Below are 25,513 nucleotides of genomic sequence, written 5' to 3' on the forward strand. Positions count from 1 at the left end.
CCAGTCGGCTGGTGACGAGGGCCTGGGTGACGGACTTTCTGGTCTCGGTGGGGATCCACCAGAAGATCTTCCTTAGCATGCGTAGGATGTTGAAGCACGCCGAGGAGACGTTGTTGACCTGCCTGGTCATGGAGAGGGAGGAGTCCAGGATGACGCCCAGGTTTCGTGCATGGTCTGTCGGTTTGGGTGCGGTGCCCAGGGCGGGAGGCCACCAGGAGTCGTCCCAGGCGGAGGGTGAGGAGCCCAGGATGAGGACCTCCGTCTTGTCCGAGTTCAGTTTCAGGCGGCTGGTCGTCATCCACTCGGCTACCTCTTTCATCCCTTCGTGCAGGTTGGCTCTGGCGGCGGCGGGTCGTTGGTCAGGGAGAGGATCAGCTGGGTGTCGTCGGCGTAGGAGATTATGCTGAGGTTGTGTTTGCGTACGATGGCCGCGAGGGGGCTCATGTAGACGTTGAAGAGGGTGGGGCTCAGAGATGATCCTTGGGGGACGCCGCAGATGACTTCGGAGGCCTCTGACTTGTACGGTGGTAGGCGGACTCTCTGTGTTCTTCCGTCGAGGAAGGAGACGATCCATTCCAGCGCCTTGTCCTGGATGCCGATGTTGCTGAGGCGCCGTACTAGGGTGCGGTGGCAGACCGTGTCGAATGCCGCGGAGAGGTCTAGGAGGATGAGGGCCGCTGTTTCTCCATTGTCCATCAGGGCTCGGATGTCATCGGTGGCGGCGATGAGGGCGGTCTCGGTGCTGTGGTTGGCTCGGAAGCCGGACTGTGAGGGGTCGAGGGATCCGTTCGTCTCGAGGAAGGCGGCCATCTGCTTGTTGACGGTCTTCTCGATGACTTTGGCTGGAAACGGGAGGAGCGAGATGGGGCGGTAATTCTTGAGTTCGGTGGGGTTCGCTGTGGGTTTTTTGAGAAGAGCGCTGAGTTCGGCGTGCTTCCAGCTCTCGGGGAAGGTGGCGGTGTCGAAGGATGTGTTGATGATGTCTCGCAGGTGGGGTGCGATGACAGCGTCGGCCTTGTTGAAGACGTGGTGAGGGCAGGGGTCGGTCGGTGATCCGGAGTGGATGGAGTTCATCGTGCGGATGGTGTCTTCGGTGCTGATCGGGGTCCAGGCGTGGAGGGTGGTGGTGGGGGTGGTTGTTCGGTCATGGTGTGCGTTGGTTGGTTGTTGAAGCTGTTGTGTATGTCCGCGATCTTGTTGTGGAAGTATGAAGCGAGGGAGTTGCAGAGGTCTTGCGATGGGGTGATGTCGTTGTTTCCTGCGCTGGGGTTGGAAAGCTCTTTCACGATGTTGAAGAGTTCCTTGCAGTTGTGTGCGTTGTTGTCCAACCGGTCCTTGAAAGCTGTTTTCTTGGCGGCGCGGATCAGCTGGTGGTGTTTCCGGGTGGCAAGTTTGAAGGAGGTCCTGTTGTCCGGTGTCGGTTCCCTTTTCCAGACTTTCTCGAGGGCTCGGCAGTTCTTCTTGGAGCTCTTGAGTTCGTCGGTGAACCATGGGGCCTTCTTGCTGCCGGGTCTGCTAGGCGGGGTCCTCAGTGGGGCGAGTTCGTCCGCGCAGTTGTTGATCCACTTCGTGAGGTTGTCTGCGGCCTGGCTGGGGTTCGCTGAGCTGGCAGGAGGGTGCTGGCTCAGGTAGGTGGCGAGCTGGTCTGCTGTGATCTTGTTCCAGCTTCTGCGGGCGGCCTGTTTCTGGTGGTGGTGGGTCGTCGTTCTCTTGAAGGTGAAGTGGACGCAGCTGTGGTCCGTCCATTGAAGCTCTGTGGCGTGGCTGAAGTCGATGTCTGTGCTGGAAGAGAAGACTGCGTCGAGTGTGTGTCCGGCGAGGTGGGTGGGGGTGGACACCAGTTGCTTGAGTCCCAGGTTGGCGAGGTTGTCGAGCAGGGTGCTGGTGTTGCGGTCACTTTGCATGCTCAGTTCTGCAGGACTTTTTGGTCCAAGTCCACACTTCAGCAGACAGTCACCTTTGAGAGGTACTCCTTTGGTGTATATTTTAAAGGTGAGGAACCTGCTTTAAATATCCTTCAGAAGAACAAGTTACCTTTTGTAATACTCTTTCTGGTGGGGACTCTAACTACAAATTGCTTACTACCGTCCCTCCTCCTCTTTCTGTGGAATAGCCTCTTTACCATCTAAAAAGGTCCTGAGTTAGGAATCAGCACATAGTCTTGAAAATGTGTTCCAGCTCCGCGTCTGCTGTAGCAGAAGGAGCAAGAAATAGATACTAGCACGTATGGGCGGCACTTATTTATGGCTCCACGCAGTTACTTCTGGGGTGGTCTGAAGACACTGATGAGCGATATGCCGCCAGCTACCGGTGCGCGGAATGCCCCTAGAAGAATTCCCCGGATATTCTGTAGGTGAGAAGTAAGCAGGCAGATAGACTGTCCACTAAAAGGAGCATTACCGATGGTAAATAACTTGTTGAATCTTTTAACTTCCATTGGTGAAGTCTCAATTTTAATCCATGGAAGCTTTGAAGGTCTTACAAAAATTATTATTGATGTCACAGTGAGGGGCTTGCCTATTGCATAAAGAGAACAAACAGCTGACCTAGATAATCATGTGATAATCAACGACTTTTTTCCTGATAGAACTTACCAATGAGACAAATATTCACAAATGACTAAATGCCTCATTTAGAGTAGAGCCCTCATAAAGGATTGACAGAATGCCTGTTCCCCCAGTCCGGTCATCACATGCCTTAGTTGGAGTAGGGGGTGGGGAGTTACCACTGGCTCTGAAGTGATGAAATCCCTCCTGCATTAGTACCTGCCAGCTGACATGGCATCCGGAGGCCTGGCCTGGTTAGAGCAGACCTTCTGACATCATCTCACGCTTGTGTTTTCTCATGCCCGTTTCTGACTTGTATACCATTGCAGTACCAGACAAGCAGTTGGTTGTGTGAACCTTGAAAGTAAATGTTAGGTAGTTGACAAAAAAGAGATTAACAAAAGAATATTTGCTTTCAAGTTCCACACAACCACCTGCTCCTTCAGAAATAAACATTCGAGCCCTGCATCAGATCCGGTGTCTTGAAGGCAGCCTTTCTCATATGTCATGGGCCTCAGAAATGATTTTTTATTTTTATGCGTGCCTCCTCAACACCGCAGTGTCAGGTTAGGCCTTACCGTGGGTAATGTCAGAAATCCTAGAAAAGTTATTTTGAGCCTGCAGATTGACATTTTAATGCACCAGCACGCACATAAGAGATGCTATTGTTTATAGCTTGCCAAACCTTCGATTTTATGCCTTCCACATAAATCTGGCCTAGTAAACTGTCTACACAATTACATTTGCAGCTTGTCCAGTAATGTAGAACTATCTTGTTAGAGTAATCTGTCTCTTTCCAGACCCACATTTTGTTTAAGTAGTATCAACTTCATTTTTTCAGGCAAGAAGACGACCTCTTCCCTCTGCCCCTCCTGCCACTACCGCCAAGCGCCCCTGCATGGGCCCATCGACTGCAGAGCTGCGAGGTGAGGGCCTGTGTAGAATGCCTTCCTGTTTTGGACACTATTCTTGTAGGGTATGGAATTTATATGTTTTCTTCCAGGTGTGCGCAGCTTATCAGGAGCTCGCCTTCCACTGTCCTTCCCCTTACAAAGTTGAGCAAACATTTTGAATCCTATTTTGCCCACTCTAGAGGAATTTGTTACTAGAATATTGGAGGTCAGCTGTATTGTGGCTGCTTTGTTCAATAGATGTCTCATGGTAAGAGCCCTGCAAGCAAGCTGTCACCGGAGAAACCTTTTAGCCAGAAGTTCTTTGTCTTTTTATTTGAAGGGGTTGTACATAATGGACACGACCCTGCATCCCATTTAAGAGACAATACTATGGTTAAAATAGAAACACATATAAGACAGGACGTAAATACTGGTTTTGTGCAGATGAAGTGGGAGTATAAGACTGGGCATGAAGAGTAGACAGAACTCAAGAGCTGGTGGTAATATGGATTATGACGGCAGAACAGGAGGGCCAGCCTTCTCATTCCATGCATCCAAAACATGCAACGACCTCCTTCTAGACCAGGAGGTTTGAGGATTCTCTTGTATTGCAGAAGATATCAGCATACATTAGTTGCACAAAAAGATTCTATTGCAGCTAATTTTCAGTGCTAATTTCACCTGAAACCACGAGTGATAGATGCTCACACGAGCCATTTTGGGGTCTCTGTTCAATTTAGACGGTGAATATCCCATTGCTCTTAGCAGCACTGTTTGAGGAGGGGTAAGTGTGTGCTCCATAGACAATCACAAGAGTTTTTCCAGGATTAATATCCGTTCTTTCAAATTGTAGTACAGAGGACAGAACTATTTTTGATTGCAGTTAAGTGTCTTTATCATTTTTCATAGAACATGGACAGCCGACACGTGTTTCGCCCCCTCTTGGCGATTTGCGCCGGGGCTTTCTCAAGGCTAATTTGACTTTTATGGCGTAAATTATTTTGGTTTCCAAATTATTTCAATGTCCAAAATATAGTAAGTACAATTCTTCAGGGGCAAAGATTCTTTTGTTAGGCTAATGCCCTCTTCGGTCCCTGCTCCTAGTCCTCCATCGTCATGGTAGTTCTCGGGTTGAATCCCAGCGGCGAAACACGTGTCGGCTGTCCATGTTCTATGAAAAATAATAAAGACACCTTACTGCAATCAAAAATAGTTCTGTCCTCTGTACTACAATTTGAAAGAACGGATATTAATCCTGGAAAAACTCTTGTCATTTTCTATGGAGCACACACTTACCACTCCTCAAACCTGTTTTTCTACATGAAGCCCAAGAGGTCCAGAGCTTCGAGTGTGTCTCCACTCACCTACAAACAGAGCTTATTTAAGCGTTGTTCAAGCCTTGGAATTCTTGGACCTTTGCTACCTTACCCACAATCTTAGCAGCACTGTGCCTTCTGTGGCAGCATTTTGTATGACAGTGTTCAAGGCAGCAGCAAGTGCACACTGTACGGTGCGTCAGTAACACACAGACAGCCATTATCGATCCATATATATCGTAAAAGGAAATCTGTTTAATCTACCCAGACTTGCATCAACGTCATTATTTATTTCACACTTGTACATTTCCTCTTATCCGGGGAAGTACCTTGAAGTTCTTTCTATCCTTTCGTGTCTGTATCTAGCAGGTATTCCACTGATAATCTCCATGATCCCCAGGATAGAGTCTACTGGATTCTCAAGTCCATTCAGACTTGCATCTGATGTACTATTGTGGTAAGTCCAGGAAGTAGGGGTCAGACTCCTGGTGGTTGTCAGAAAACCATCCAGCCTACCTCCATCTTCCCTCTTCTGACTTCCTCAGTCTGCCATATATTGATGCCTAAGGATAAAGGACCAACCCACTATCTTTCCCTGCCCAGCGTAGTGTAAGGTCTCTCAGTCACCACCTCTCCGACTGGTTTCCCATTGAGCCCTACATGGCAGCGACTTACTTTGCTGCATCGGCATGTCCTGATGCTAGAACTCTGCATTCACCTTTGCACTAATTGTGGCACCGTGTGTGCAGCAAGCTTCATACTTCACTGCAGGCTTCACATCTGTGCAGCTGTGGTGAATCTACGTGTCTCCACTGCCGCAGCCTTCCTAATGATAGTATGTCAAGTATTCTGCATCCTTACACAAGCATCTGCTGCTTGCTGCGTATCACTTATGTTCTATCCAGGTTGTGGATTTTAAGTGCTTTTTCAGTTGACCAAAAGAATTAAGTACCTTATTGCTTAAACATTTGCTTGTATTAGATTTTCTTTCCCACATTTACAAGCTGCCCATTTACATTTTAGAAGTGATTGATTGTCCTTTGGTAACTAAAATTTCAGATAATTGTTTATTTTTTACTGTGTTTCCTGTCTTTGTTAATTGCCTTTACATTAGGATAGGTTACAACAAACCCACATTTGGGAGGTGATACCCACCACAGGAAATGTATCATCCACCAGCCTCCCTAGATCATTCCCATACTTTCTGAGTGATAGAGACTTACAGCTTTGAGATCTTTTCCTGAGTAACACAGATGATCCCACCTGTTATCATCCGCACCATGGATTAGGCCCGCCTCGTTGCTGATAATGATTGTAGGACAAGAGAAGGTGCAAGAAACCGCATGGTATATGTGCGCTTTACACATTCTTTTAAATTCAATTAAATTCAAATTCAAGGTCTCCCTCCCCATCCTGTTCACTTGTCTACAGCACTTATGGAGTGGCAACCTGGAATTGCAAATAGATACAGGGGAAGAACAGAGGGAGAAGACCTTAGAGGCATGGAAGAAGTAGGTAATACTAGCCTCGGCACCACCGTTTAGTCCTCTAACTGCAGGTGTTTCTGGTCCTATGATATTACTCCAAAGCTTCGAGGCTTCTGATTTGGAACTTGACCCTCAGAGAATAACCAAGGATAGACGGCAAGATGTTTTGTCTGTATGAATCTGCTATTCATTGTGATCCAATTTTACATATATAGTAGTAAATGCCCATTAGATACCCGGACTTTCAAAAAGAAGCCAAGTTCAACAAGCTATTAAAAACACACATACTCAAAAGACTTGAAGTACCTAACCCTCCTTTTACATTCTGTGTGCAATAAAGAGCCCCATGGTACACCACCAATCAGTGTTTGCAGGTTAAGGAGGCCCAGTGCCACAACGAAACGAAACCCCCTATACAAGCCAATGGCAGGTGACCACCAACAATGGGGAGGTTGACAGGGCATTTGTATATCTGAGCCTTTCAAAAGTTACAGCAAATGCTCACTAGATATGTTCATTTTCAGTGAAATAGTCAATGAATGAAAGGCAAGCAGGAACTTTGGCACAGTCATCTTTCCCTTTCTGCACTTTGTGCTGTATTTACCCGAGATAGACTCTGGGTCACTCGCTGGTGTTTTCGAACAGTCACAACCTATCAACTCTATCACCAAAAGAAAAAAAAATGTCTCATCCCGTTTTGGATTCAACCCAGATCTCTTGACTAGGGATGAGTGCTTGATTTGTTCCACATTCCGTCCATCATTTGTGTGTCTTTTGCTTCCTCATCCCGTTTTTAGGTCTCGGCTAGAAGCGAGCGAAGCTCGCTCTCGCCAGAGACCTTATTGTTACCGGCTCAGCTTCCCAGGAGGACAGCACTGGCCGCGCGCGCCGATTTGTTAAGGCCACGCGCACGAGAACGCGCTCGCGGCCAGGTGCTGTCCTCCTCGAAAGCTGCCTCCCTTCCCCGTGCAGGGTGGGCCGCCGCGCTGCCTGCGGCGACCCGGAAGCATTGCCGGCCAAACCGGAAGTAGGTGCTGTCCTGACTATCTCAGTCAGTGTTGAGCTCGGTGGGCCGCACTGGCTACAGCCAATGGCTGGAGAGGCGGAGACGGGCCTCAACCCCGCTGCCCACCCCCGCCCCCCAGAAAACACAGTTATTGCTTCCTGGCCCAGGACCATCTGTTGAACATTTCCCAAAAAAACGCGATCTACAGAAACGGCAAATACCCAACAAAAGTCTGGGAGGGAGTGATGCAATATCTATGCAAATAGGAGCGGGGGAGAAAATGTGCTTGGGAACACGAAAAGGGCTTCTCAGATAGTAGGAAGAGGCCTCTCCGAAAACTAAATAAGGCACCCACCGGTTGCGACAGAGAACAATCGCTGAGGTGGCACTGAAGGGAACGACTTCCAGGCCGTTTTCATACAGCGCGAACTCACCCCAAGGACATTTGCATACACAAGGTCAGAATCATCTATGTTTTTTAGTCCCGCGGAGATTGAGTCATTTGCCCAGAATCACACAATGCTGAACCGATGCCGGAATTTGAACCTGATTCCCCAGTTACAAAGTCAATAGCTCTGGTCGTTACGCTGCATCCTCTCCACAGATGGAGGGAAGCGGCCCCTCAGGTAAAAGAGAAAGTGGCACGTTACAGGCAGTCACTGTAATTATGCAGCATTGATTGGGTACATTCCTTGGCAGTATTATACATTCATTATGGCAGGGTAGCGCACATTGATGCAAAAAACGAATCTCTATGTAAAATGCAAAGGTCTCTTAATACATATTCAGAAGATGCTGTATTCTTGACCAACAAATTATTTTTGTCACCGGGAAGCACAGAAAAATAATTTAAGTAACTGCCTTTAATAGCTGTCATAGTAAAATATACAACGCAGCAATTAGCAGAAAAGAAGCCTAAATATAATTACAAGTATTCCTCAGGTATTTTTTAAGAAATGGTCTTCAGTTATCGGTTAATTGGGTGTGCCTACTATGGGCTTCCGGAAGTACCTTTCCCCTTTACGAAACAGATTGTCAGAAAATATGTATGTTACGCATTATATTTAAACGCAACAATAAAACCTTTTGGGGGATGTTTCTACACTAAGAATGATCTCTTGAACTGTGGTAGCCAGTGTGTCAGGGGCCCAAGTGTAAGGAAGAAAATGGATACCCATCAGTGCTTAATCTGCGTCGGTGTTTTCCGGCCCTTGTGTGAGAGTGTGCAGGGTGAGCAGTGTGAGTGTGTAGGGTGAGCAGGGTGTTTGTAGGGTGAGCAGTGTGTGAGTGTGCAGGGTGAACAGTGTGAGAGTGTGTAGGGTGAGCAGTGTGTGAGTTTACAGGGTGAGCGTGTGTGCGTGTGTAGGGTGAGCAGTGTGTGAGTGTGTAGGGTGAGCAGTGTGTGAGTGTGTAGGGTGAGCAGTGTGAGAGTGTGTAGGGTGAACAGTGTGTGAGTGTGCAAGGTGAACATTGTGTGAGTGTGCAAGGTGAACATTGTGTGAGTGTGCAGGGTGAGCAGTGTGTGAGTGTGCAGGGTGAGCAGTGTGTAATTTTGCAGGCTGAACATTGTGTGAGTGTGTAGGGTGAGCAGTGTGTGAGTGTGTAGGGGCAGTGTGTGAGTGTGCAGGGTACAAAAACTCGAATTAAGTCCACCACACACATAAGACCACACACATAAGACCACATACACACACACCACACACCACACACACACACACACACATCACCACACACACACTCTCAGACCACACTCTCACCACCACACACTCACCACCACACACTCACCACCGCAACGCAACGACACACACAACCACACACACACACCACCAGCCGTCAGTGCACACTTTTTCCGGGCGCAAACACCACCAGCAGTAAGTGCATGCTTTCACCGGGCACAAACACCACCAGCCGTCAGTGCACGCTTTCACCAGGCACACACCACCAGCCGTCAGTGCACACTTTCACCAGGCACACTCACCACCAGATCCACTTCTCTGGCACCCCTTTACCAAGGCCCCAGGTACTACCTAGTGAGAGGTTTACATTTCACATCCGCTTAAAGCAAAGAGTCTCTGAAATTTTTAACACCAGTTGTAGATCACGTACTGCTGTGCAAAATGTAAGGATTTACAAAGAATTGCTACAGACTCCAGTCTATGACCACATCTTCAAGACCAGGCCGGGGGTTTCCTAACACCAATAGCTTACAGCTTCACCACAAAAAACAAACAAGCGAGCAATGGATGTAAAAAAACCTCAAACGTCCTTTTTAGGTCGAGGGAAACTGAACTGAACTGAGATTTTAAAGCGCTACAGTATGCTTAACTCAGTAATCCCTACATGGCCACGCTCCTGGGTAGTTGATTTGTTTATATATGTCCAAAGAAGGTCTAGAAGGGCTGGATCAATGTCACTGACTACATATATTAATCACTTTAAATTAATTGTGGTAATTTTTTAATTATAAGGATTTCCATATATACGGCTGAAAAATAGCACAAGGCGAGGATAATGAAATTCAACAGTACTGCGAAAGCATGGCTTACATTACAAACAAAGTCTTGCAGTTGCCCATTGTAAATGACAATGCCATTTATTTAACGATTAAGCTACTGGCAATGTAAATGACAATGCCATTTATTTATGATTTAAAGAAAAAAAAAAAGAAATGTCATGAGCAATGCCAATAGCTCTACCTTTAATGATGCCGAGACCATTGCATTGTAAATGCTTGTTAGTCAGTGGTGACCGATCCAGTTGAGGGTTCAAGTCACTTCACCATTAGGGCAGGGACATAAAGCAAGCATCTATGGTGCAGGTGGGGAGTCCAGATTTCGGGGGTTCTGCTTTCAGTTTAATGATTAAGAATAGCTGTAAGATTTGGGAATCTCAGGGGCAGCTCATTACACTCTGCAGCGGCCCCCAGCAGTTGTGTTACGCAGCTGCATTAAGGCCCTGTACAACCAGTCAATTGCGGCCATAATTTCTATCCCATCGTGAAAACACAGGACCCTTTGACTGCAAGCCTGTCACTACAAAGGATGGGATCCTCAAATAAAGGCCAACTATGGTTGGGTCCCTCATCCGTTTTACGTGTCGATAATTTGAGCCTAGGGCAAATGAGTCAACAGTAATGGAATAATTTCAAGTGGCCTGGAAAGAGGGGATGCCCGCAGCTCCAACTGGTAAAATCTGTATAGATAGGATAAAACTAGACAGCCTTTAATCCCTGACTGAGTTTCCGGGCAGACGATTCATCAGTCAGGGAAAATAAATGAGGAAGGGGCAGGTGAACTGCTATAGCCCAAGGGAGACGAGTTGCCTAACTTGTGAAAACCCATCGAGCAATTATAACTACCTTAAAAGGTGCTTAGACAATATATTCATGATGCCAAATACAGACTAGAGAATAACAGCTTCACAAGCAATAGGGAACGTTCCTGAAATACAGGAAACATGATCAGCTTCAAGCAGGTAATGAGATAGTCCTAACTCAGAAGGGAATCAAGTGTAGCAATGAAGGTCTTTGAAGAGAATCTGAATGAGAACAACAAATACAGGCCAAAATGAAGAAAAGAAGAGTCATGAGAAAGAGAGAGCATATTATGTATATCAGCACTTCATCATAATCTAATATTTTATTGTGCTAGTGAACACCCCGGGACTGATTGTGAGTTTGGTGGATGGAGTATATACTGGGTACTTTACTCCCACCATGACGAGTGTAATCCGCCTGCCAGATTTAGAGATGGCTGCCAGCTCAGCAGAGATCCCTCTATTTCGAGGAAACACCCTGACTTGAGAGGGATTGCTAGAATGTACTAGATGGCAGAGTATGCAGTGGTGGCTGGCATGGATCGGGGATGGCAGGTCGGGGGCGGGGAGGGAGAAGGGGGGTAAGGTAAAGAAAAAAAATAAAACGTAACTTACTTGCTGTCGTCCCTCCGCTCCACAGGAACCAGGAAGCACACCAAGGCTCCCCTGACCAATCACAACGCTGCAATGCAGCGTTGTGATTGGTCTGAGTGCCATGGTTCAGCGCTCAGCCAGGAAATGGGGACATGGGCATGTTCTGCACTCAGGCAGCATCGAGGACATGCAAAGTGTGCATGACTGTTTGGCTGGCCCGATGGGGTTGGCCAAACAGTCATTGCACACTTAGGAGGGTGCGGCTGCAGCTTGGCGGGCGGGGCAGGTCTGCTCTGCTCTCAGAGCAGGGGAGGAGTAGTGGCACCCTCCTAAGTGCTCAATGACTGTTTGGCCTGCCCTCTCATGCCGGCCAGTCATGCGCACTTTTAATGTCCTCCATGCTGGCTGCATTACCGCCTGCCTGAAAAACATGACCAGGCCCCCATTCCCTGGCTGTGTGCCAAACCACTCTGCTCAGACCAATCACAACTACATTTCAGCATTGTGATTGGTTAGGGGAGCCTGGGTCTGCTTCCTGCGGAGCAGAGGGACAACGGCGAGGAGATAAGGTAAGTTTTTCATTTCTGTGCTTTACGCCCTCCTCTCCCCCGCCCTCTGCTCTGCCACCCCTGATCCGTGTCAGCCGCCAATGGTGCCACTACTACTCCCCTGTTCCGAGAGCAGAGCAGACCTGCCCTGCCCTCCAAGCAGCAGCAGGAACAAATATAATGATAATAACACCCAATTATTATCATTTTATTTTTCCCTTATTTCCACTGCCGAAAGCAGTGAAGCAGTGCTCCTCCGCCTTAGCGAGGAGCCGCCACCTAGTGTGGCTGAACATGAGCTACACCAAAGCACACACTGTGGCTAAGACAAAAAATAATGCATTCTTTAGGCAAACTTTGCAGGTTGTAATCAAACCACTGAACAGACATCTCGATCCTCATCTTCCATCCAACTCCCCTTTTGTTCATATTTCACTCTAAAAATGAACACATGCTGCAGTATTGTACAGTGAAATGTGTCACTAGTGAGCCTGCAAGTCATTCAATATCACTCCAATGTCTGGCCAAACCTCCATGTTGGCGAGGCACTGTGGAGAGACGGGATTTCTTGGCACCAATGTATCCGATTGCAATATCCAGAGAACTTCACACCTGGATCTCCGACTGCGCAGACGAGCTCGCCCCGCTACGCAACCCTGTCAGACAACACCCCAGGAAAGCCGCCTGGTTCACCACCGCTCTCCAAGAAACCAGACACACCTGCAGACGCCTGGAGAAGAACTGAAGAAACACCTAGACAACCAAAAACCACACCACCTACAAGGACGCCATGACGGACTACCACAAACAGATCAGAGCCACCAAGATTAACTTCATCCACAACAAAATCCTGCCCAACTCCAAGGAACTTTTCAGTGTCATTCAAGAATTCACCAACCCACGCAGCGAAGCCACAGACATCACCCCATCCCAAGACCTCTGCGACAAGCTCGGAACCTATTTCCACCTCAAGATCAAAAACCTCTACGACAACTTCATCGACCATCCACCAGGCTCCACAGCCGACCACCCTGTCCCCTGACACACCAGCCAGCCCACCATCTCCAGCTGGACACCAATCACGGCCGAAAACACTGCCTCGACCATGAAAAGCATCCACTTGGGGGCCCCTACCGATCCCTGCTCCCCTCACATCTACCACAGAGCCGCGGCCGCATCACACCCAAACTACAACGCACCATCAACACCACCTTCAAAACTGGCACCTTCCCAGATGACTGGAAGCGCGCAGAAGTCAGACCTCTGCTCAGGAAGCCCACAGCTGACCCCACCGACCCCAAGAACTATCAGCCCATCTCACTCCTCCCCTCCGCAGCCAAAGTTGCAGTGAAAACAGTCAACAGGAAACTGACACGATTCATTGAAGAGAACGCCTTTTCGGCCCGTCCCAATACGGATTCCAAAGCAACCACAGCACAGAGACCGCCCTACTCGCCGCCACAGATGACATCCGCACCCTCGTGGACCAAGGCCACTCCGCAGCCCTCATCCTACTCGACCTATCAGCGGCCTTCGATAATGTCTCACACCGCACGCTAGTCACCAGACTACACGACACAGGCATACAAGGAACAGCCCTGAACTGGATCTGATCATTCCTCACCGGAAGAAGCCAAAGGATCAGACTCCCACCCTTCCTCTCCGACCCCACAAAAATCACCTGCGGATGTCCCACAGGGTTCATCCCTGAGCCCCACCCTCTTCAACATCTACATGGCCCCCCTTGCAGCCATCGTCCGACAACATGGCCTCACCATCGTCTCCTACGCCGACGACACCCAGCTCATCCTCTTCCTTACCAAAGACCCCACCACTGCCGAACTGAACTTCCAGAAAGGAATGCAGGACGTCGCTGTCTGGATGACCAACAGCTGCTTGAAGCTCAACGCCAAGAAGACAGAGGTCCTCGTCCTTGGTACCACCCTTTCTGCATGGGACAGCACCTGGTGGCCGACCGCTCTCGGAAGCCACCTACCCCCTCAAACCACGCCAAGAACCTCGGGATCGTACTCAACTAATCACTCACCATGATCCGACAGGTCAATGCTGTCACCTCCAGCTGCTTCAACACCCTCCGCATCCTCCGAAAGACCTTCAAGTGGATCCCCCCTGAGTCAAGGAAGACAGTCACCAAACACACTCATCACCAGCAGACTGGACTATGGAAACGCACTCTACGCCGGCATCAACAAGTCCCTATCCCGCAAACTCCAGACAATACAGAACACTGCTTCCAGACTCGTCCTCGTTATCCCCCGACACAAACACATCAGTCAACACCTACAAAGTCTCCACTGGCTCCCCGTGGCGAAAAGAGTCACTTTCAAAATCCTCACTCACGCCTACAAATGCCTACACAACAATGGACCCAAATACCTCAACAACAGATTCAACTTCCACGTACCCATAATAAACCTCATAACCTCCAACCTTGCACTGGCCGAAACCCCACACATCCACAGAGCTTGAGCAGGCGGAAGATCCTTCTCTCACATTGCAGCCAAGACCTGGAATGTGCTACCAGCAGACATCAGACGCGCCCATGAACACATTCAGGAAGACCCCCAAGACCTAACTCTTTGGCTAAACAGATCTATGGACCCCCCCTCCCCTCAGCACCTTTAGACTCTCATGGGTGAGTAGCGCGCTTACAATTCCCTGACGGATTGAGTGATTGACCTGTACGGGAAAGTAAGGGTTTCTAACATTGCGTCTTGCCGACATGGAGAGATCTGGAACCCCCAGCACAGGGGTGCTCTGTGAGCGCTGTGAAGGCTGCCTGGTGCAGTGCCTGCTTTCTTGGTGCTGCAGCGCCATCATTGTCGAGTCACCAGCGAGCTCTTGGCACCCGCTGCTAGGGAGAATCGGGCAGCGCTGAACAGTCAAATGTCGGGGAAAGGGAAAGCGCATTCACTACAATCGTGGGTGCTGCTGCCACCTTCATTTTAAAGAAACCAGGTGCTTTAGCGTGATGGCAACAGCAGTCTGACGCCAGAAAATACAATCATGCTGCACATAGTATCGTGAAAACTCCATTTGCCAAAGCACGAAAAATCTGAGTGTCAATGACAATTAATATAGCAATATCATTTGAATTGCCTTTGTGTTGACATTGCATTACACACGCAGCCTGAAGTCGAGAGGGCACGTGGGCCAGCGGTGGCTGATAGCGGGGTGCCCCTTGGGCGGCAGGTGGGACAGGACACGGACCGTGCATTTGCATTACAGACTATAATTCCATGTTCAGGGTAGAATTTATGTTAAACTCCGTACCTTGTATTCGATATTAAATACAGGGTGTGTAAATTATTGCTGCTGTGTGCAAAATATTTTTGTCATTATAAAAAAATGTATATCTGTGTTACTTTCTTGTTTTGTAACATCAATCCTTGCAGAGAATTGGGGACTCTTACCGAGGATACTGTACGAGCGAAGATGAGCTCGAGAGCATTCTGAAGTTACACAAGCAGCACACCCACAGCATGTGGGGCACGCGACAGTCTCCAAGCTCCGCCAAACCGGCCTCGCGCATGATGTGGAAATCGCAGTACGTCCCCTATGACGGCATCCCCTTCATCAATGCAGGTAACGTACAGCTCGGTCGTCTTTAGAGCCGGTCACCAGATGCCACGTGGTTCACGTGCTCGTAGTTTGATAAATCCGTTTTTGCCGCCATACAAATTCACGGTGCAGTGATTGATATAATCCAAAATCTTAGTATTGCAGTCACACTCATGTCCTTTGTTCTTATCAATCTTGTATTCTGAAACTTGCAGTGGTTCCCATAAGAAAGTAACTATAAATAGAAACATTCTGAAACTCTCAGTATCCTTCTGACTTTGGCACAGAATACAACTAGGTTTGATGGTATATGTTCTTATTAAAATGTACTTTTGTTTTCAATTTAAAGATAACCATGTTTATTTAATTAGCAACTCACGTTTTTTGCTTGCAGCCGCCGAGATCTTGGGCCATTAAACAATATTAATGTTCCAGTTCTGACTTAAATCTTTTTATTGTTTTGTCTGTACACTTATTCTACCAGAAACTCTCCTTCAGGAAATAAACAAACGAGAACACATTCACTACAAATGTTTATGAACATATCTACAAAAGTTAAAGATTGGGTTCGTTTGCTTTACTTAGGTAATTTTAAGAGTTCGGTTTAATTTACTCAGGACCTCGTTTGGAGGTGAGTGGTATAGCAGAGGTAATCTCATGCATTGATGAATATGATTCTGCAGAATTTTCCTGCACTGGAATAGTGAATCACTACTTATACCTATGTTTATGACACATTGTCTGTCAATTTGTGCAGAATGTTGCCTACTGGTGGTAATGGACATGTTTTTCCATGCTGTAGTGTGATATTACCACATTTTAAAAATAAGCGGTATACTTAATTTACCTCACATATAAATTGAGTCTAGTCAGCTGCAGGGACATCTTAAGGATTTTGGGGGCCTGGGTCCTATAGCTTTTGAGGGGCCCCTGTTCAGAACAGTTTTGAATTTATGATCCAGTTTCATCTTTCTCATGCCCTCTTAGGCCTGACAGTGCACAGGTACACTCGTCCAATTCTAATGTTCATGGATAGTGGTGAGTGTTTTCAATATTGTAGCACAGGAGCAGCTCCTAACATTATTGAAAAAATCTTTGTGACACCCGCCCACCTCTCGTACATGAAGTCCTGTTTTGATCTAAATGAAACTTTATTTATGGATGTTGCATGAAACAAATACAACATTTCACTGCAAAAAAATCTTTGTAATATATTTTTACGCACCACTCACATTAAAACTAAATTAAAGAGAAACAGTATTTAAAACAATCTATCAATGAATTATTCAAGGGCATCAGGGCAAGCCTTGCAGAACAGAGCTGTCTCTATCAGGGGGCCCCCTTAAAAGCGCCCACTTTGCCTATGCCTTAAAAAGTCTCTGGTCAGCTGGACTCCAAATGAGCACCCAGAATATTTTTATACCTATGATATCTTATTAATGTTAGTTACAAATTTTGATGTCCAGCCCTCATCATTGCCATCTCAAAGCACAGTTGTCGTGCTCTATGCCTTACAAGAACATTTTCTACTGTCTTTAAGAGATGTGGTGGCCTTTAGACAAGGCAGGTCGACGTTTTTGTCTCTTCCCTTTTATGAATTATGCCTTCAGGAATCAACTTATATTTTCATTGGCAAGATTCCCAATTCCCCCATTTGGTACTGAGACCATGCTGCAGCAAGTCGAAAACGTTCATTCGCCTTGTACACCCACTTTAGGTCCACGGGAAAGTTTACAAGGACGATCAACCACAAAGGCTTGGGGTTTGAACCACTCCATGCACTCTTTTCTACTTTCATCTCAACAGCTTCATCTTTGCGTGTTTGGTCTACACAACGGGGTATGGGTCTGTACCTAGAGAGGGATGAACATTTCTATCAGAAGAGAATAAGTCAGGAGTAAGAGATGGTGAATCAATTGTAATTGCCATCTTTTTTTGAGCTCCTGGTGCCCCCTTCGCTTCCTATTCTTGGGGGCCTGGGAGGACCAGGTTCTGCTTCGGTGCTGGGAACTGCTGTCACTGGCCTCTGATGACCTGGCATAATCATGGTTAACTGCTCTGTAATGCCAGGACCGGGGCAGCCCTACCCGTGAGGGGAGACAGCCCTGAAGGAATTTGGATGGACGCCCAACGGTCACTTTTGTCAAGAGCCGGGATCATTCCTAAGGCCCGTGGCAGCTGCTGGCTCATTTGGGACTGTCATGCATTGAGGAGCCTGGCTGCCCCGTTTGTTGGAGGTGGGGGTAAACGAGGAATTTCTCCCCAGTGGTAATGGCTGGAGCTGACAGATACTATCTAGGACGAGCCGCGGCTTGAGGGCAGCAAGTGGCGCTAGTCAGAGCCAGCATGACAGAGAGGGATCATAAGCAATGGAGAAAATATTTTTGCAGTCAGCAGCTCGAAAAAAGAAAGGGTCTGATGCACGTGGGACACTACTGTGGCTTCAGTGGAGTAAGTGGATGCCCCTAAGAGTGTGATGGCTTCCCTGGATGGAATTTTATGGAAACTGGATATGGGGGAGAAGGCAATAGTGAATCCAGAGTTCCTTTTGAGTCGCATTGAAACTAAAAGTATCAGGGATGGAGGCCATATTGAAAACATTTGGTAATAAGGGTCGTCCGGTACATGGCAGGGTTTATCAAGTGGGGTATGCCCTGCATGCTCATTGAGAATTCCTATACAAGGCATATGGGGTACTGCTGTTCTTGGACAGTAAAGTGAAGGCACTGTAGAGACTCAGACACATGGCCGTGGGAGAGGTGCTGGGCTTTCCCAATGACCAAAACAAGCTGGAAGCAAAGGAGAGGATGTTCACTTACAGGCACATGCATCAAGCGATTTGGGATTCGCAAACGGTGCGAATCGCAAAATTCGGCCGTTTGCGATTCCCAAATCACTATTTGGGATGCATCAACCTAAAAGTGAATACATCGCTATTTTAGCGATTTTTTCAAGTGCGATTGCTTTTAAGGAATCGCAATTTTGCGATTCCTTAAAAGCAATGCATGAAACTTAAAAAAATTGCGATTTCGCAATTAGAGAGAAAAAATTACCATGAGGTTGGACCTCATGGTAATTTTGAGAAAAGTTAGAAATATGCAATTTTGTTCATATTTTTAACTTTCATGTTGTGCACACACATGCCCTTAGGGCATGTGTGTACACAACATATGTGCATTGTTTGATTTCAGGGGTGCAACAGGGTGTCCTTTGGACACCCCTGCACCCTTGAAATCGCAATCTCAATTTGCGATTAGCTAATTGCGAATCGCAAATTGAGATTGTCTTCCCATTCATTCCTATGGGCCTCTAGGCCCATAGGAATGAATGGGAAGGGATTCCTTAATTGCGATTCGCAAAATGCTAATCGCAAATAAGGAATACTAAGGAATCGCAATTTATTTAGCGATTTCTTGATGCATAGGCATTTGCGATTCCTTATTTGCGATTCCTTAAAAATCGCAATTAAGGAATCGCAAATGCCGAGATTGATGCATGTACCTGTTTGTTGCTAACCCATTCAGATTGCCCATGGGAACTTTAGACTATATGAAGAATAATTGTCATGGCACTATTGTAGTGACCCTGATGTGAGGGACACACTCGTTAAGACGGAAGCTTGTTTCAAAGATATATTTGCAGATGGAAATAATGCATATCTTCCTGTTTACTACCAAGTGGACAGTTCTCCTTATAAAGTGTGAGGTCCCTAGTGACTTGTTAACTTGGGGATTCTGGTACGGATGTGGTAGGTAGCTCACTTATATATTTTGCCGGAGAGCAAAATGTTTGTCTTTAATCAGACTCGTAAAGCTGAATTTTGCCTCACCTGCTGCAACTGATGGTGGTTGATTGGGTGCAATCCTAAGATATATTCCAAGAGGCATCGAGAAGTGCAAATGTTTCCCTTTATTAATGCATGTTTACCCCACTTTTCCCTTTCTTTCTTTTTCCTTTTTTGCCACTCTTATTTTTCCTCCACTATCTTTTTATCTCCTCTTCTTTGTCTTTTCTAGACGGAGGGATATATAATGTATTAATTTAAGATCAGGGGTTTGTTATAAAGCTAAAAGGAAAGGACCTTTGTGTGGCAATTAGCATGGACCAATTCATATGGTTGAATATGGTGTCTCCTTAAGGGTAGCGAGTTTCTGCAGCATATATCTATGCTATTTTGTTGTGCAGTCCCTTCGAAAATGTAAATACAAATGATTAAACGTAAAACGGTTCACAGAAAAATATTTGTAAGGCCAATCCTAATATCTGGACGTTGAACGTATCTGAAGCAGAAGTAGAGGGAAGGCAGCAGTGACAGTTTACACTTTTCAAGCTTGTAAGAATGAGGTAGCTAGCTTGGCTTCTAACAGTGTTTTTGCGTAAAATTGAAGTATGATTTAAAAGACGTGTCCTCGTGTTCTTGTCCCACATTTTGTAATGGCACATTTGAGCTAAGACCCAAAATTATTCATACTGACGTGAGAGAGTTACCAGCCCATTTAGAGTTGGCAGGACAGAAGCACTGGGGTTAATTGCTAGTGCAGGAACCCCAATAAACTCAATTTCGCCTATCAAATTTAGAATAAGGAGAACAGCAGGATTTTTGCAGGCAGAGCTTCAGCTTACTCCTTTGACCAAAATGCTTGACATGGCCACCCATCCTCCTTTGGGCCTTTTCAACCTGAGACCACCATGCAAAGCAGGATGGACCCAAGTAGGACATTTTTCAAACATCCCTGATTTGCAGGGAAAACATTCAGAGCATGTAACACACATATTTCTTTTGCTTTTCAACAATAAACCTCCACCATCCTGGAATGATGTCAGGCCACATGCCTCTCTTTAAAGGTGCCCCTCGCTCTGTTCCAAAAGTATTTGGACTTCGAGAATTCAGTTGTCTTCATTCCCTCTCATTTTGAAAGCTTTAACAAGATCAAGGATGTAAGATGCTCAATCATCATTCAAGTGGTCGCAGCTGACTCCTCCAGGTGGAATTCTAAAACGTATTGCGGTAAAACCAGTGGCCCCTCCTTTGCTATCGCGGAGCAGCGTCGCCCTCCCTGCTGAGAGCCAGCTGAGGGAAACAGTAAAAATAAAATTATAATCAAACCATTTAATTATGTTTTTTTATTTTTCTTTCAACACTCACTAGAGCCAACCAAGCCTGGCTGGGACAGGGCAATGATGCTAGGGGAGTAGTAGTGCACACTGTGAGTGCGCATGACAGTTTGGGCGGCTGTCTAAGGCAGCCCAAACCATCATGCGCACTTAGATCTCTCTCTCCATCCGAACTGTGATGCACAGCTTGGAGGATAAGAGGCACAGGCTCCTAGGAGCTGAGCGCACATAAAATCAGCCCGCTCAGGCCAATCACTGTGCTGCCTCTCATGATGTATTACCAGTATGAGAGCAGCGTCTTGATTGGCTTCTAGGAGGCTGCACAGTTTGCACCAGCCCAAGGGGAATTGGAGTCGAGACGGGAGCAGAAGAGCCCCAAGACGGTAGCCAGGAGCGGCAGGTAAGTGCTTTTAAAAATGTTATTTGTGTCATTTACCCCCATTCCCTGCTCGCCACTTGTAATGAAGAACAGCCGCTAATGGGTACAACCATAGTTCAAGTTCAAGTCCATTCATTGGTGGCTTTAGAATTCTCTTTCTCTCTCCTTTCTTTCTCATTCCTGAGGAACTAGCTTTCTCTTACTTCTGACTTTCGTATTATAACCTTGACATAGTGGCCCTCATCCCTTTGCACTCAGTGGGAGTTTAGGATAACTGTAAATCTCATACTGACTGTTGTTGTAAAATATGAGGAAAAAGGCCATAGGACCAGACCCATAGAAAGTGGACACACTCATATCAGCACAGACGCAGTCATATGAATCTGCACTTCACTCCTTTCTGTGCATGGCCAGTTACGGCATCGGGTACATCCAACATTTTGTACCAATCAACGCCCTGCTGCAAGACCTCACCATGAATGAGAAAGCATTCAAGTCTTCTCAGAAATGTCAGACAACATTGGAAGCAATTAGGACTTCTTGCAGATTCCAGAATATGGTATATTTGTTTTTGAACCTTTGAATGGATATGTTGTGGATGCCAGTCTCCTTGGTTCAGGTCCCATCCGGAATCAGTATAACCAGGATCATGAAACACCTTGCACATGCCAGCAGGAGCCTGACAAATCCCGAGAAACCCTACTCGGAAGCAGGAAAGGAGAGCCAAGCAGTGATCAGAGCCTGGAAGGATGTGCATCTGTCCCTCTACAAGGAACACTTTCAATGTTTTCACTGATCAGCAGATTCTTGTTGCCAGTTCAGAATTCCAGAACAGAAATGCCATCCCCAGATTGAACAACGTTGTCAGAGGGTGTCAAAATACCACTTATGCATTTTACATAGATCTATCAATGTTCAAAATACTTCTAATTTATTTTCTAATTGCCCTAGCCACCAACTGATCGTGTCCCACGGGAGAGTGCATTCAATACACCAGATCCATTCAGAGGCAATCAGCAAGAGAGACATCTAAATGCCACTCAGTAGGAGTTGATTGTAATCAGTCAGAACTCTGCAAGATTCTGTGCTGAAGAGTCCTTTAGTAAATGATGAGAGCTCACCGATCTTACAGTCTCAGCTAATCTTTGATGAGTACTTGATAATCAACAAAAAAGCCTAATACTCCACACCACTGCATTGGTCATTTCCAAGACAACAGTTGGTTAAATTAGCAAATACATGCAATTGAGTTATTGTGACCACAAAGAAAGCATTGCTGTAAAAGGTATGGTTTTACTGCCTAAACAAGCTGGTTGAGGAGATGCTCAATTTGTCATTGTGAGGAAAAAAGGGGTTTTACCTAAACCTTTTATTACTTTCGGTATACTTATGTTTCACCGTTATGGTCAAAACTAATTATTTTGTTTGACCTGTTTTAATTTTCCTTTTTATTTATCTAAATTCATTTTGATATCTTAGAAATTCATTACATTTACCAAAAAAGACACACATACATATTGTCACCTTTCTATCCAAAAATTATAGAAACTAAATCATGAAATCAAGAATTGAAATATCAATCCATTAATGACCATACACCATACAATACCACATCATTAACAATACAAACGTGTATAAAATGCATACACATATTAGGTGCAATTGATTAAACAGTCAGAAGATCAGCATGGCTTCTAATCACAAGGGAAACTGTACATATTGACCATAACAAGGGGAATAATTTTATATATATATAAACTCTCCGTATGGCGCAATGATTCGATCTCAGTTCCTCAATGCCAAGGAAATGCCAATGCGTTTCGAGTCCTAGGCTACAAGTACAAGGACTCTCATCAGGGCTTCTGAATTCATTGCACTGACTTCTGTATGCGATGGTTTTATGGATTAATCCACATCGGTACCTAGGCGGGAAGATATTAATTGTTCTTCGTACAAATTGGAGTCTTTATTTGGAGAACTCTGCGGAGATAACATGTATTCCATTCTTGAGGAGGCCAATCCCGGTCTCGTCACAAGACAGCGCAGTGTCTGGCAGTAAGGGTGATTGTTTATTTGCAGTTTGCTTGAGTGTTCTCTGTTCAGAAACAAGTCGTTCCCCTAGTTTGTTCAGAGAACTGCATGTCTTTGTTAAACGTAGCCTCTCGATATTGTTTCCCTCCAACAAGTCACTGGCAGTGAATCTCTGTCATTGTAGCACATCTAAACTACTCCAAATGTCTCAACTGATACAGGATTTCCGGGAGGTAGTAGCAATTGAATTACTTGGCTGCATTTCCATGGGACAGTATCTGCTGTTTTGCATGGATGAGCAATCCATATTCCTAGAGGTCCTGGCTATATCCAGTGTGGCTGCAGATGTTGTTCTCAAGATCTTTTAAAAATCAAATACCATTAGTTGCAGAGTAAAGTAATGGGCTTCATTCAATAGAAATAACTTCGAAGACTTTGCTGACTATTGGGTTCGGGTGATTGCAAAATCATGCTGCTTTGGCCGCAAGATAAAGGCAATATGTATGTCTACAGAGCTACCCTAAAGTAATCTAAGCAACTTATGAAACTAACAAAAATCCCCAAACCCTGGATTTTTAACAGGTACCCCGAGGATAAATGGTAGGATACCTGTGGGGACTTCAAACTGGTCAAATAAGTCAAAAGGGAGTCTCATAACCCCATTTACCCATGGGGCCCGAACGCATTGGGAATAGAGTTTGAGAACTTTACATCTGCAGTAGAGATATATGTTGTATAACTATTTGATTTTCGACTTGCAGTACTGGGTACTAACTACACATGGGTAGAGTGTGAATAAAAGTGAGTAGATTAGGCATAATTAGTTTAGGTCCTGATAAATTGCTGTTGACCCATTTTAGAGCAGCAACGTCGTGAAACACGTTGACTAATCGATTAACTTGTGGGTCATCATTCCTCAAGTTCCTTTATGCTTTTAACCTTAACAAGGGCTCCTAATCAGTGTTGGATAAGCCTAAGTTTCTCTTAGTTAATTTTAATCTACTAAATTTGGTCTAACAATCAGGGCCTGATTAATATATCCTGGGGCATTTCCGACAGTTTGGTGAATCTCCAAACAGGTCAGCAAGAGAAAAGATCTTTGGCAAAGAACCCCTTTGTGAGGCCCGTTGGGCATTGCAGCACCTACCCTACAAGGAGCACAACCCAATGATGAAGCAAACCACTTTGGTGGGTGAGAGTCCATGCATCCTGAAAAGTATACTTTCTTTTGACCACAGGGTAGCTGTTCTTTAAAAAAAATGAATAAAAAACCACCCATTTCGAAACCGAACTGCACAACAGATATGATTGCCCATTCTTTGGGAGGATCTGTGCTAGACCATCCAACTTTCATTTCCCCTCCTTTATTCAGTAGCCCCTTATAAATTTTCATCTGCTAAAGATGACACTCATAACATATTGGATGAGAGCCCTCCACCTTGACTTTACATTTTTTGGTTCCTCCCCCATTCTTCAAGTTCCACACTCTCATGTCCCCTTTCCTGCCCAGCTTCTTTACAGTCTTTCTCGTATTACCCTGAGTCACTTCCTCTTGCCGACATCTCAATGTCTTACCTCTTGAAAGATCGAGCATGACCATGGACTGCATATTGCAAGTGTATAGGGAATAGATAGTGTTGTCGCTCCAAGCGTACCTGTAGATGCGCAACAGCCACCACTTTTTCAGGTTCATGCATTCACTAATGTGCCACTTCAGCCACCATCAGAGCCGCAAAGGAGCAGAGAAGTAATTGCCATGCTCCAGTTCAGAATACCTACTCAACTACATGTGCAATTTCATTACTTGAAAGTTTGTATACAGCTAACAATACATTTATATTTCTTTAACCTGCCAACTCTCACTGATTTCTCTAAAATGTCCATGGATGGCATACTCTAAAGCTTTCTTGCTGCTAACCAAAAAAAAAAAGAGAAGTAAAGTGACCAATCCACTGTCCCAAAACGTCCAGTAGGACGTGGGTGGGAATTCCAGGTAATAAAGTCCCATTAACACCATTTGTCCAGAGGCACTTGTCTGCTGAAGGTAATTATTACGCCCATTTTTGTGTTTATGCCTATATCTCCTTGTGTTAGTTACCCGTGTGTCAAAAATAACCTGCTAAGTTGCCAACCATCGTTTTTGTACCAGATTCATAAACCAGAAAAGGCTTTAATTTTGATTATTCTATTCATATACACTTCAAAGACTCCTAGAGATCAAAAAGTTTGTTTTCTTGTCCTTGCACATTCTGACTCGTAGCACCATGATGCCACACTTTAAGTAAGAGCCAGTTGGCAGTCTTCTCATTGGAGTTCAAGTAAAAAGGCCTATACATCACTATTGTAATCAACTAGCACCAGCTGTTAGTAGTGTTATGATTATGTAATGGGTTGTTAGTCAGCTATAAGGAGAATTACCTTCGTGTGTATCCCTATAATCTGGCAGAGTCTAACACTCAGTTTGTGGGCAACAGACTAAGTAATTATAAAACCATTATCAGTAGGTTTATGGCGCAGGTTTCTAGACAAGAAAGCAAAGTCTGCCTGAATAATAACATGAGAAGCAAGTTATCACGTGGGGACTGCCCCAGGGACTTTCACGTCAACAGCCACTTTTCCTTTTTGCTATTTAAATGTATCTCAGTAGACTGCTGTGCTATGTTTAGCCTTAATGCAAATAAGGCATATTGTGTAAGTAGTT

At 45.7% G+C, this 25,513-nt stretch overlaps 1 protein-coding gene across 1 annotated transcript in view; it reads left to right on the plus strand.

Annotated features, from left to right (window-relative positions):
- CARF (calcium responsive transcription factor) overlaps positions 1-25,513 on the plus strand; it is a 367,392-nt gene that overhangs the window by 145,531 nt on the left and 196,348 nt on the right. The window contains exons 6-7 of the mRNA XM_086955271.1: positions 3,388-3,472; positions 15,122-15,311. Of these exons, the coding sequence (XP_086811397.1) occupies positions 3,388-3,472; positions 15,122-15,311 (275 nt within the window). The remainder of the gene's footprint in view (positions 1-3,387; positions 3,473-15,121; positions 15,312-25,513) is intronic.

This window comes from Lissotriton vulgaris, chromosome 2_1 (genome assembly GCF_964263255.1).
Source record: "Lissotriton vulgaris chromosome 2_1, aLisVul1.2, whole genome shotgun sequence".
Taxonomy (NCBI): Eukaryota; Metazoa; Chordata; class Amphibia; order Caudata; family Salamandridae; genus Lissotriton; species Lissotriton vulgaris.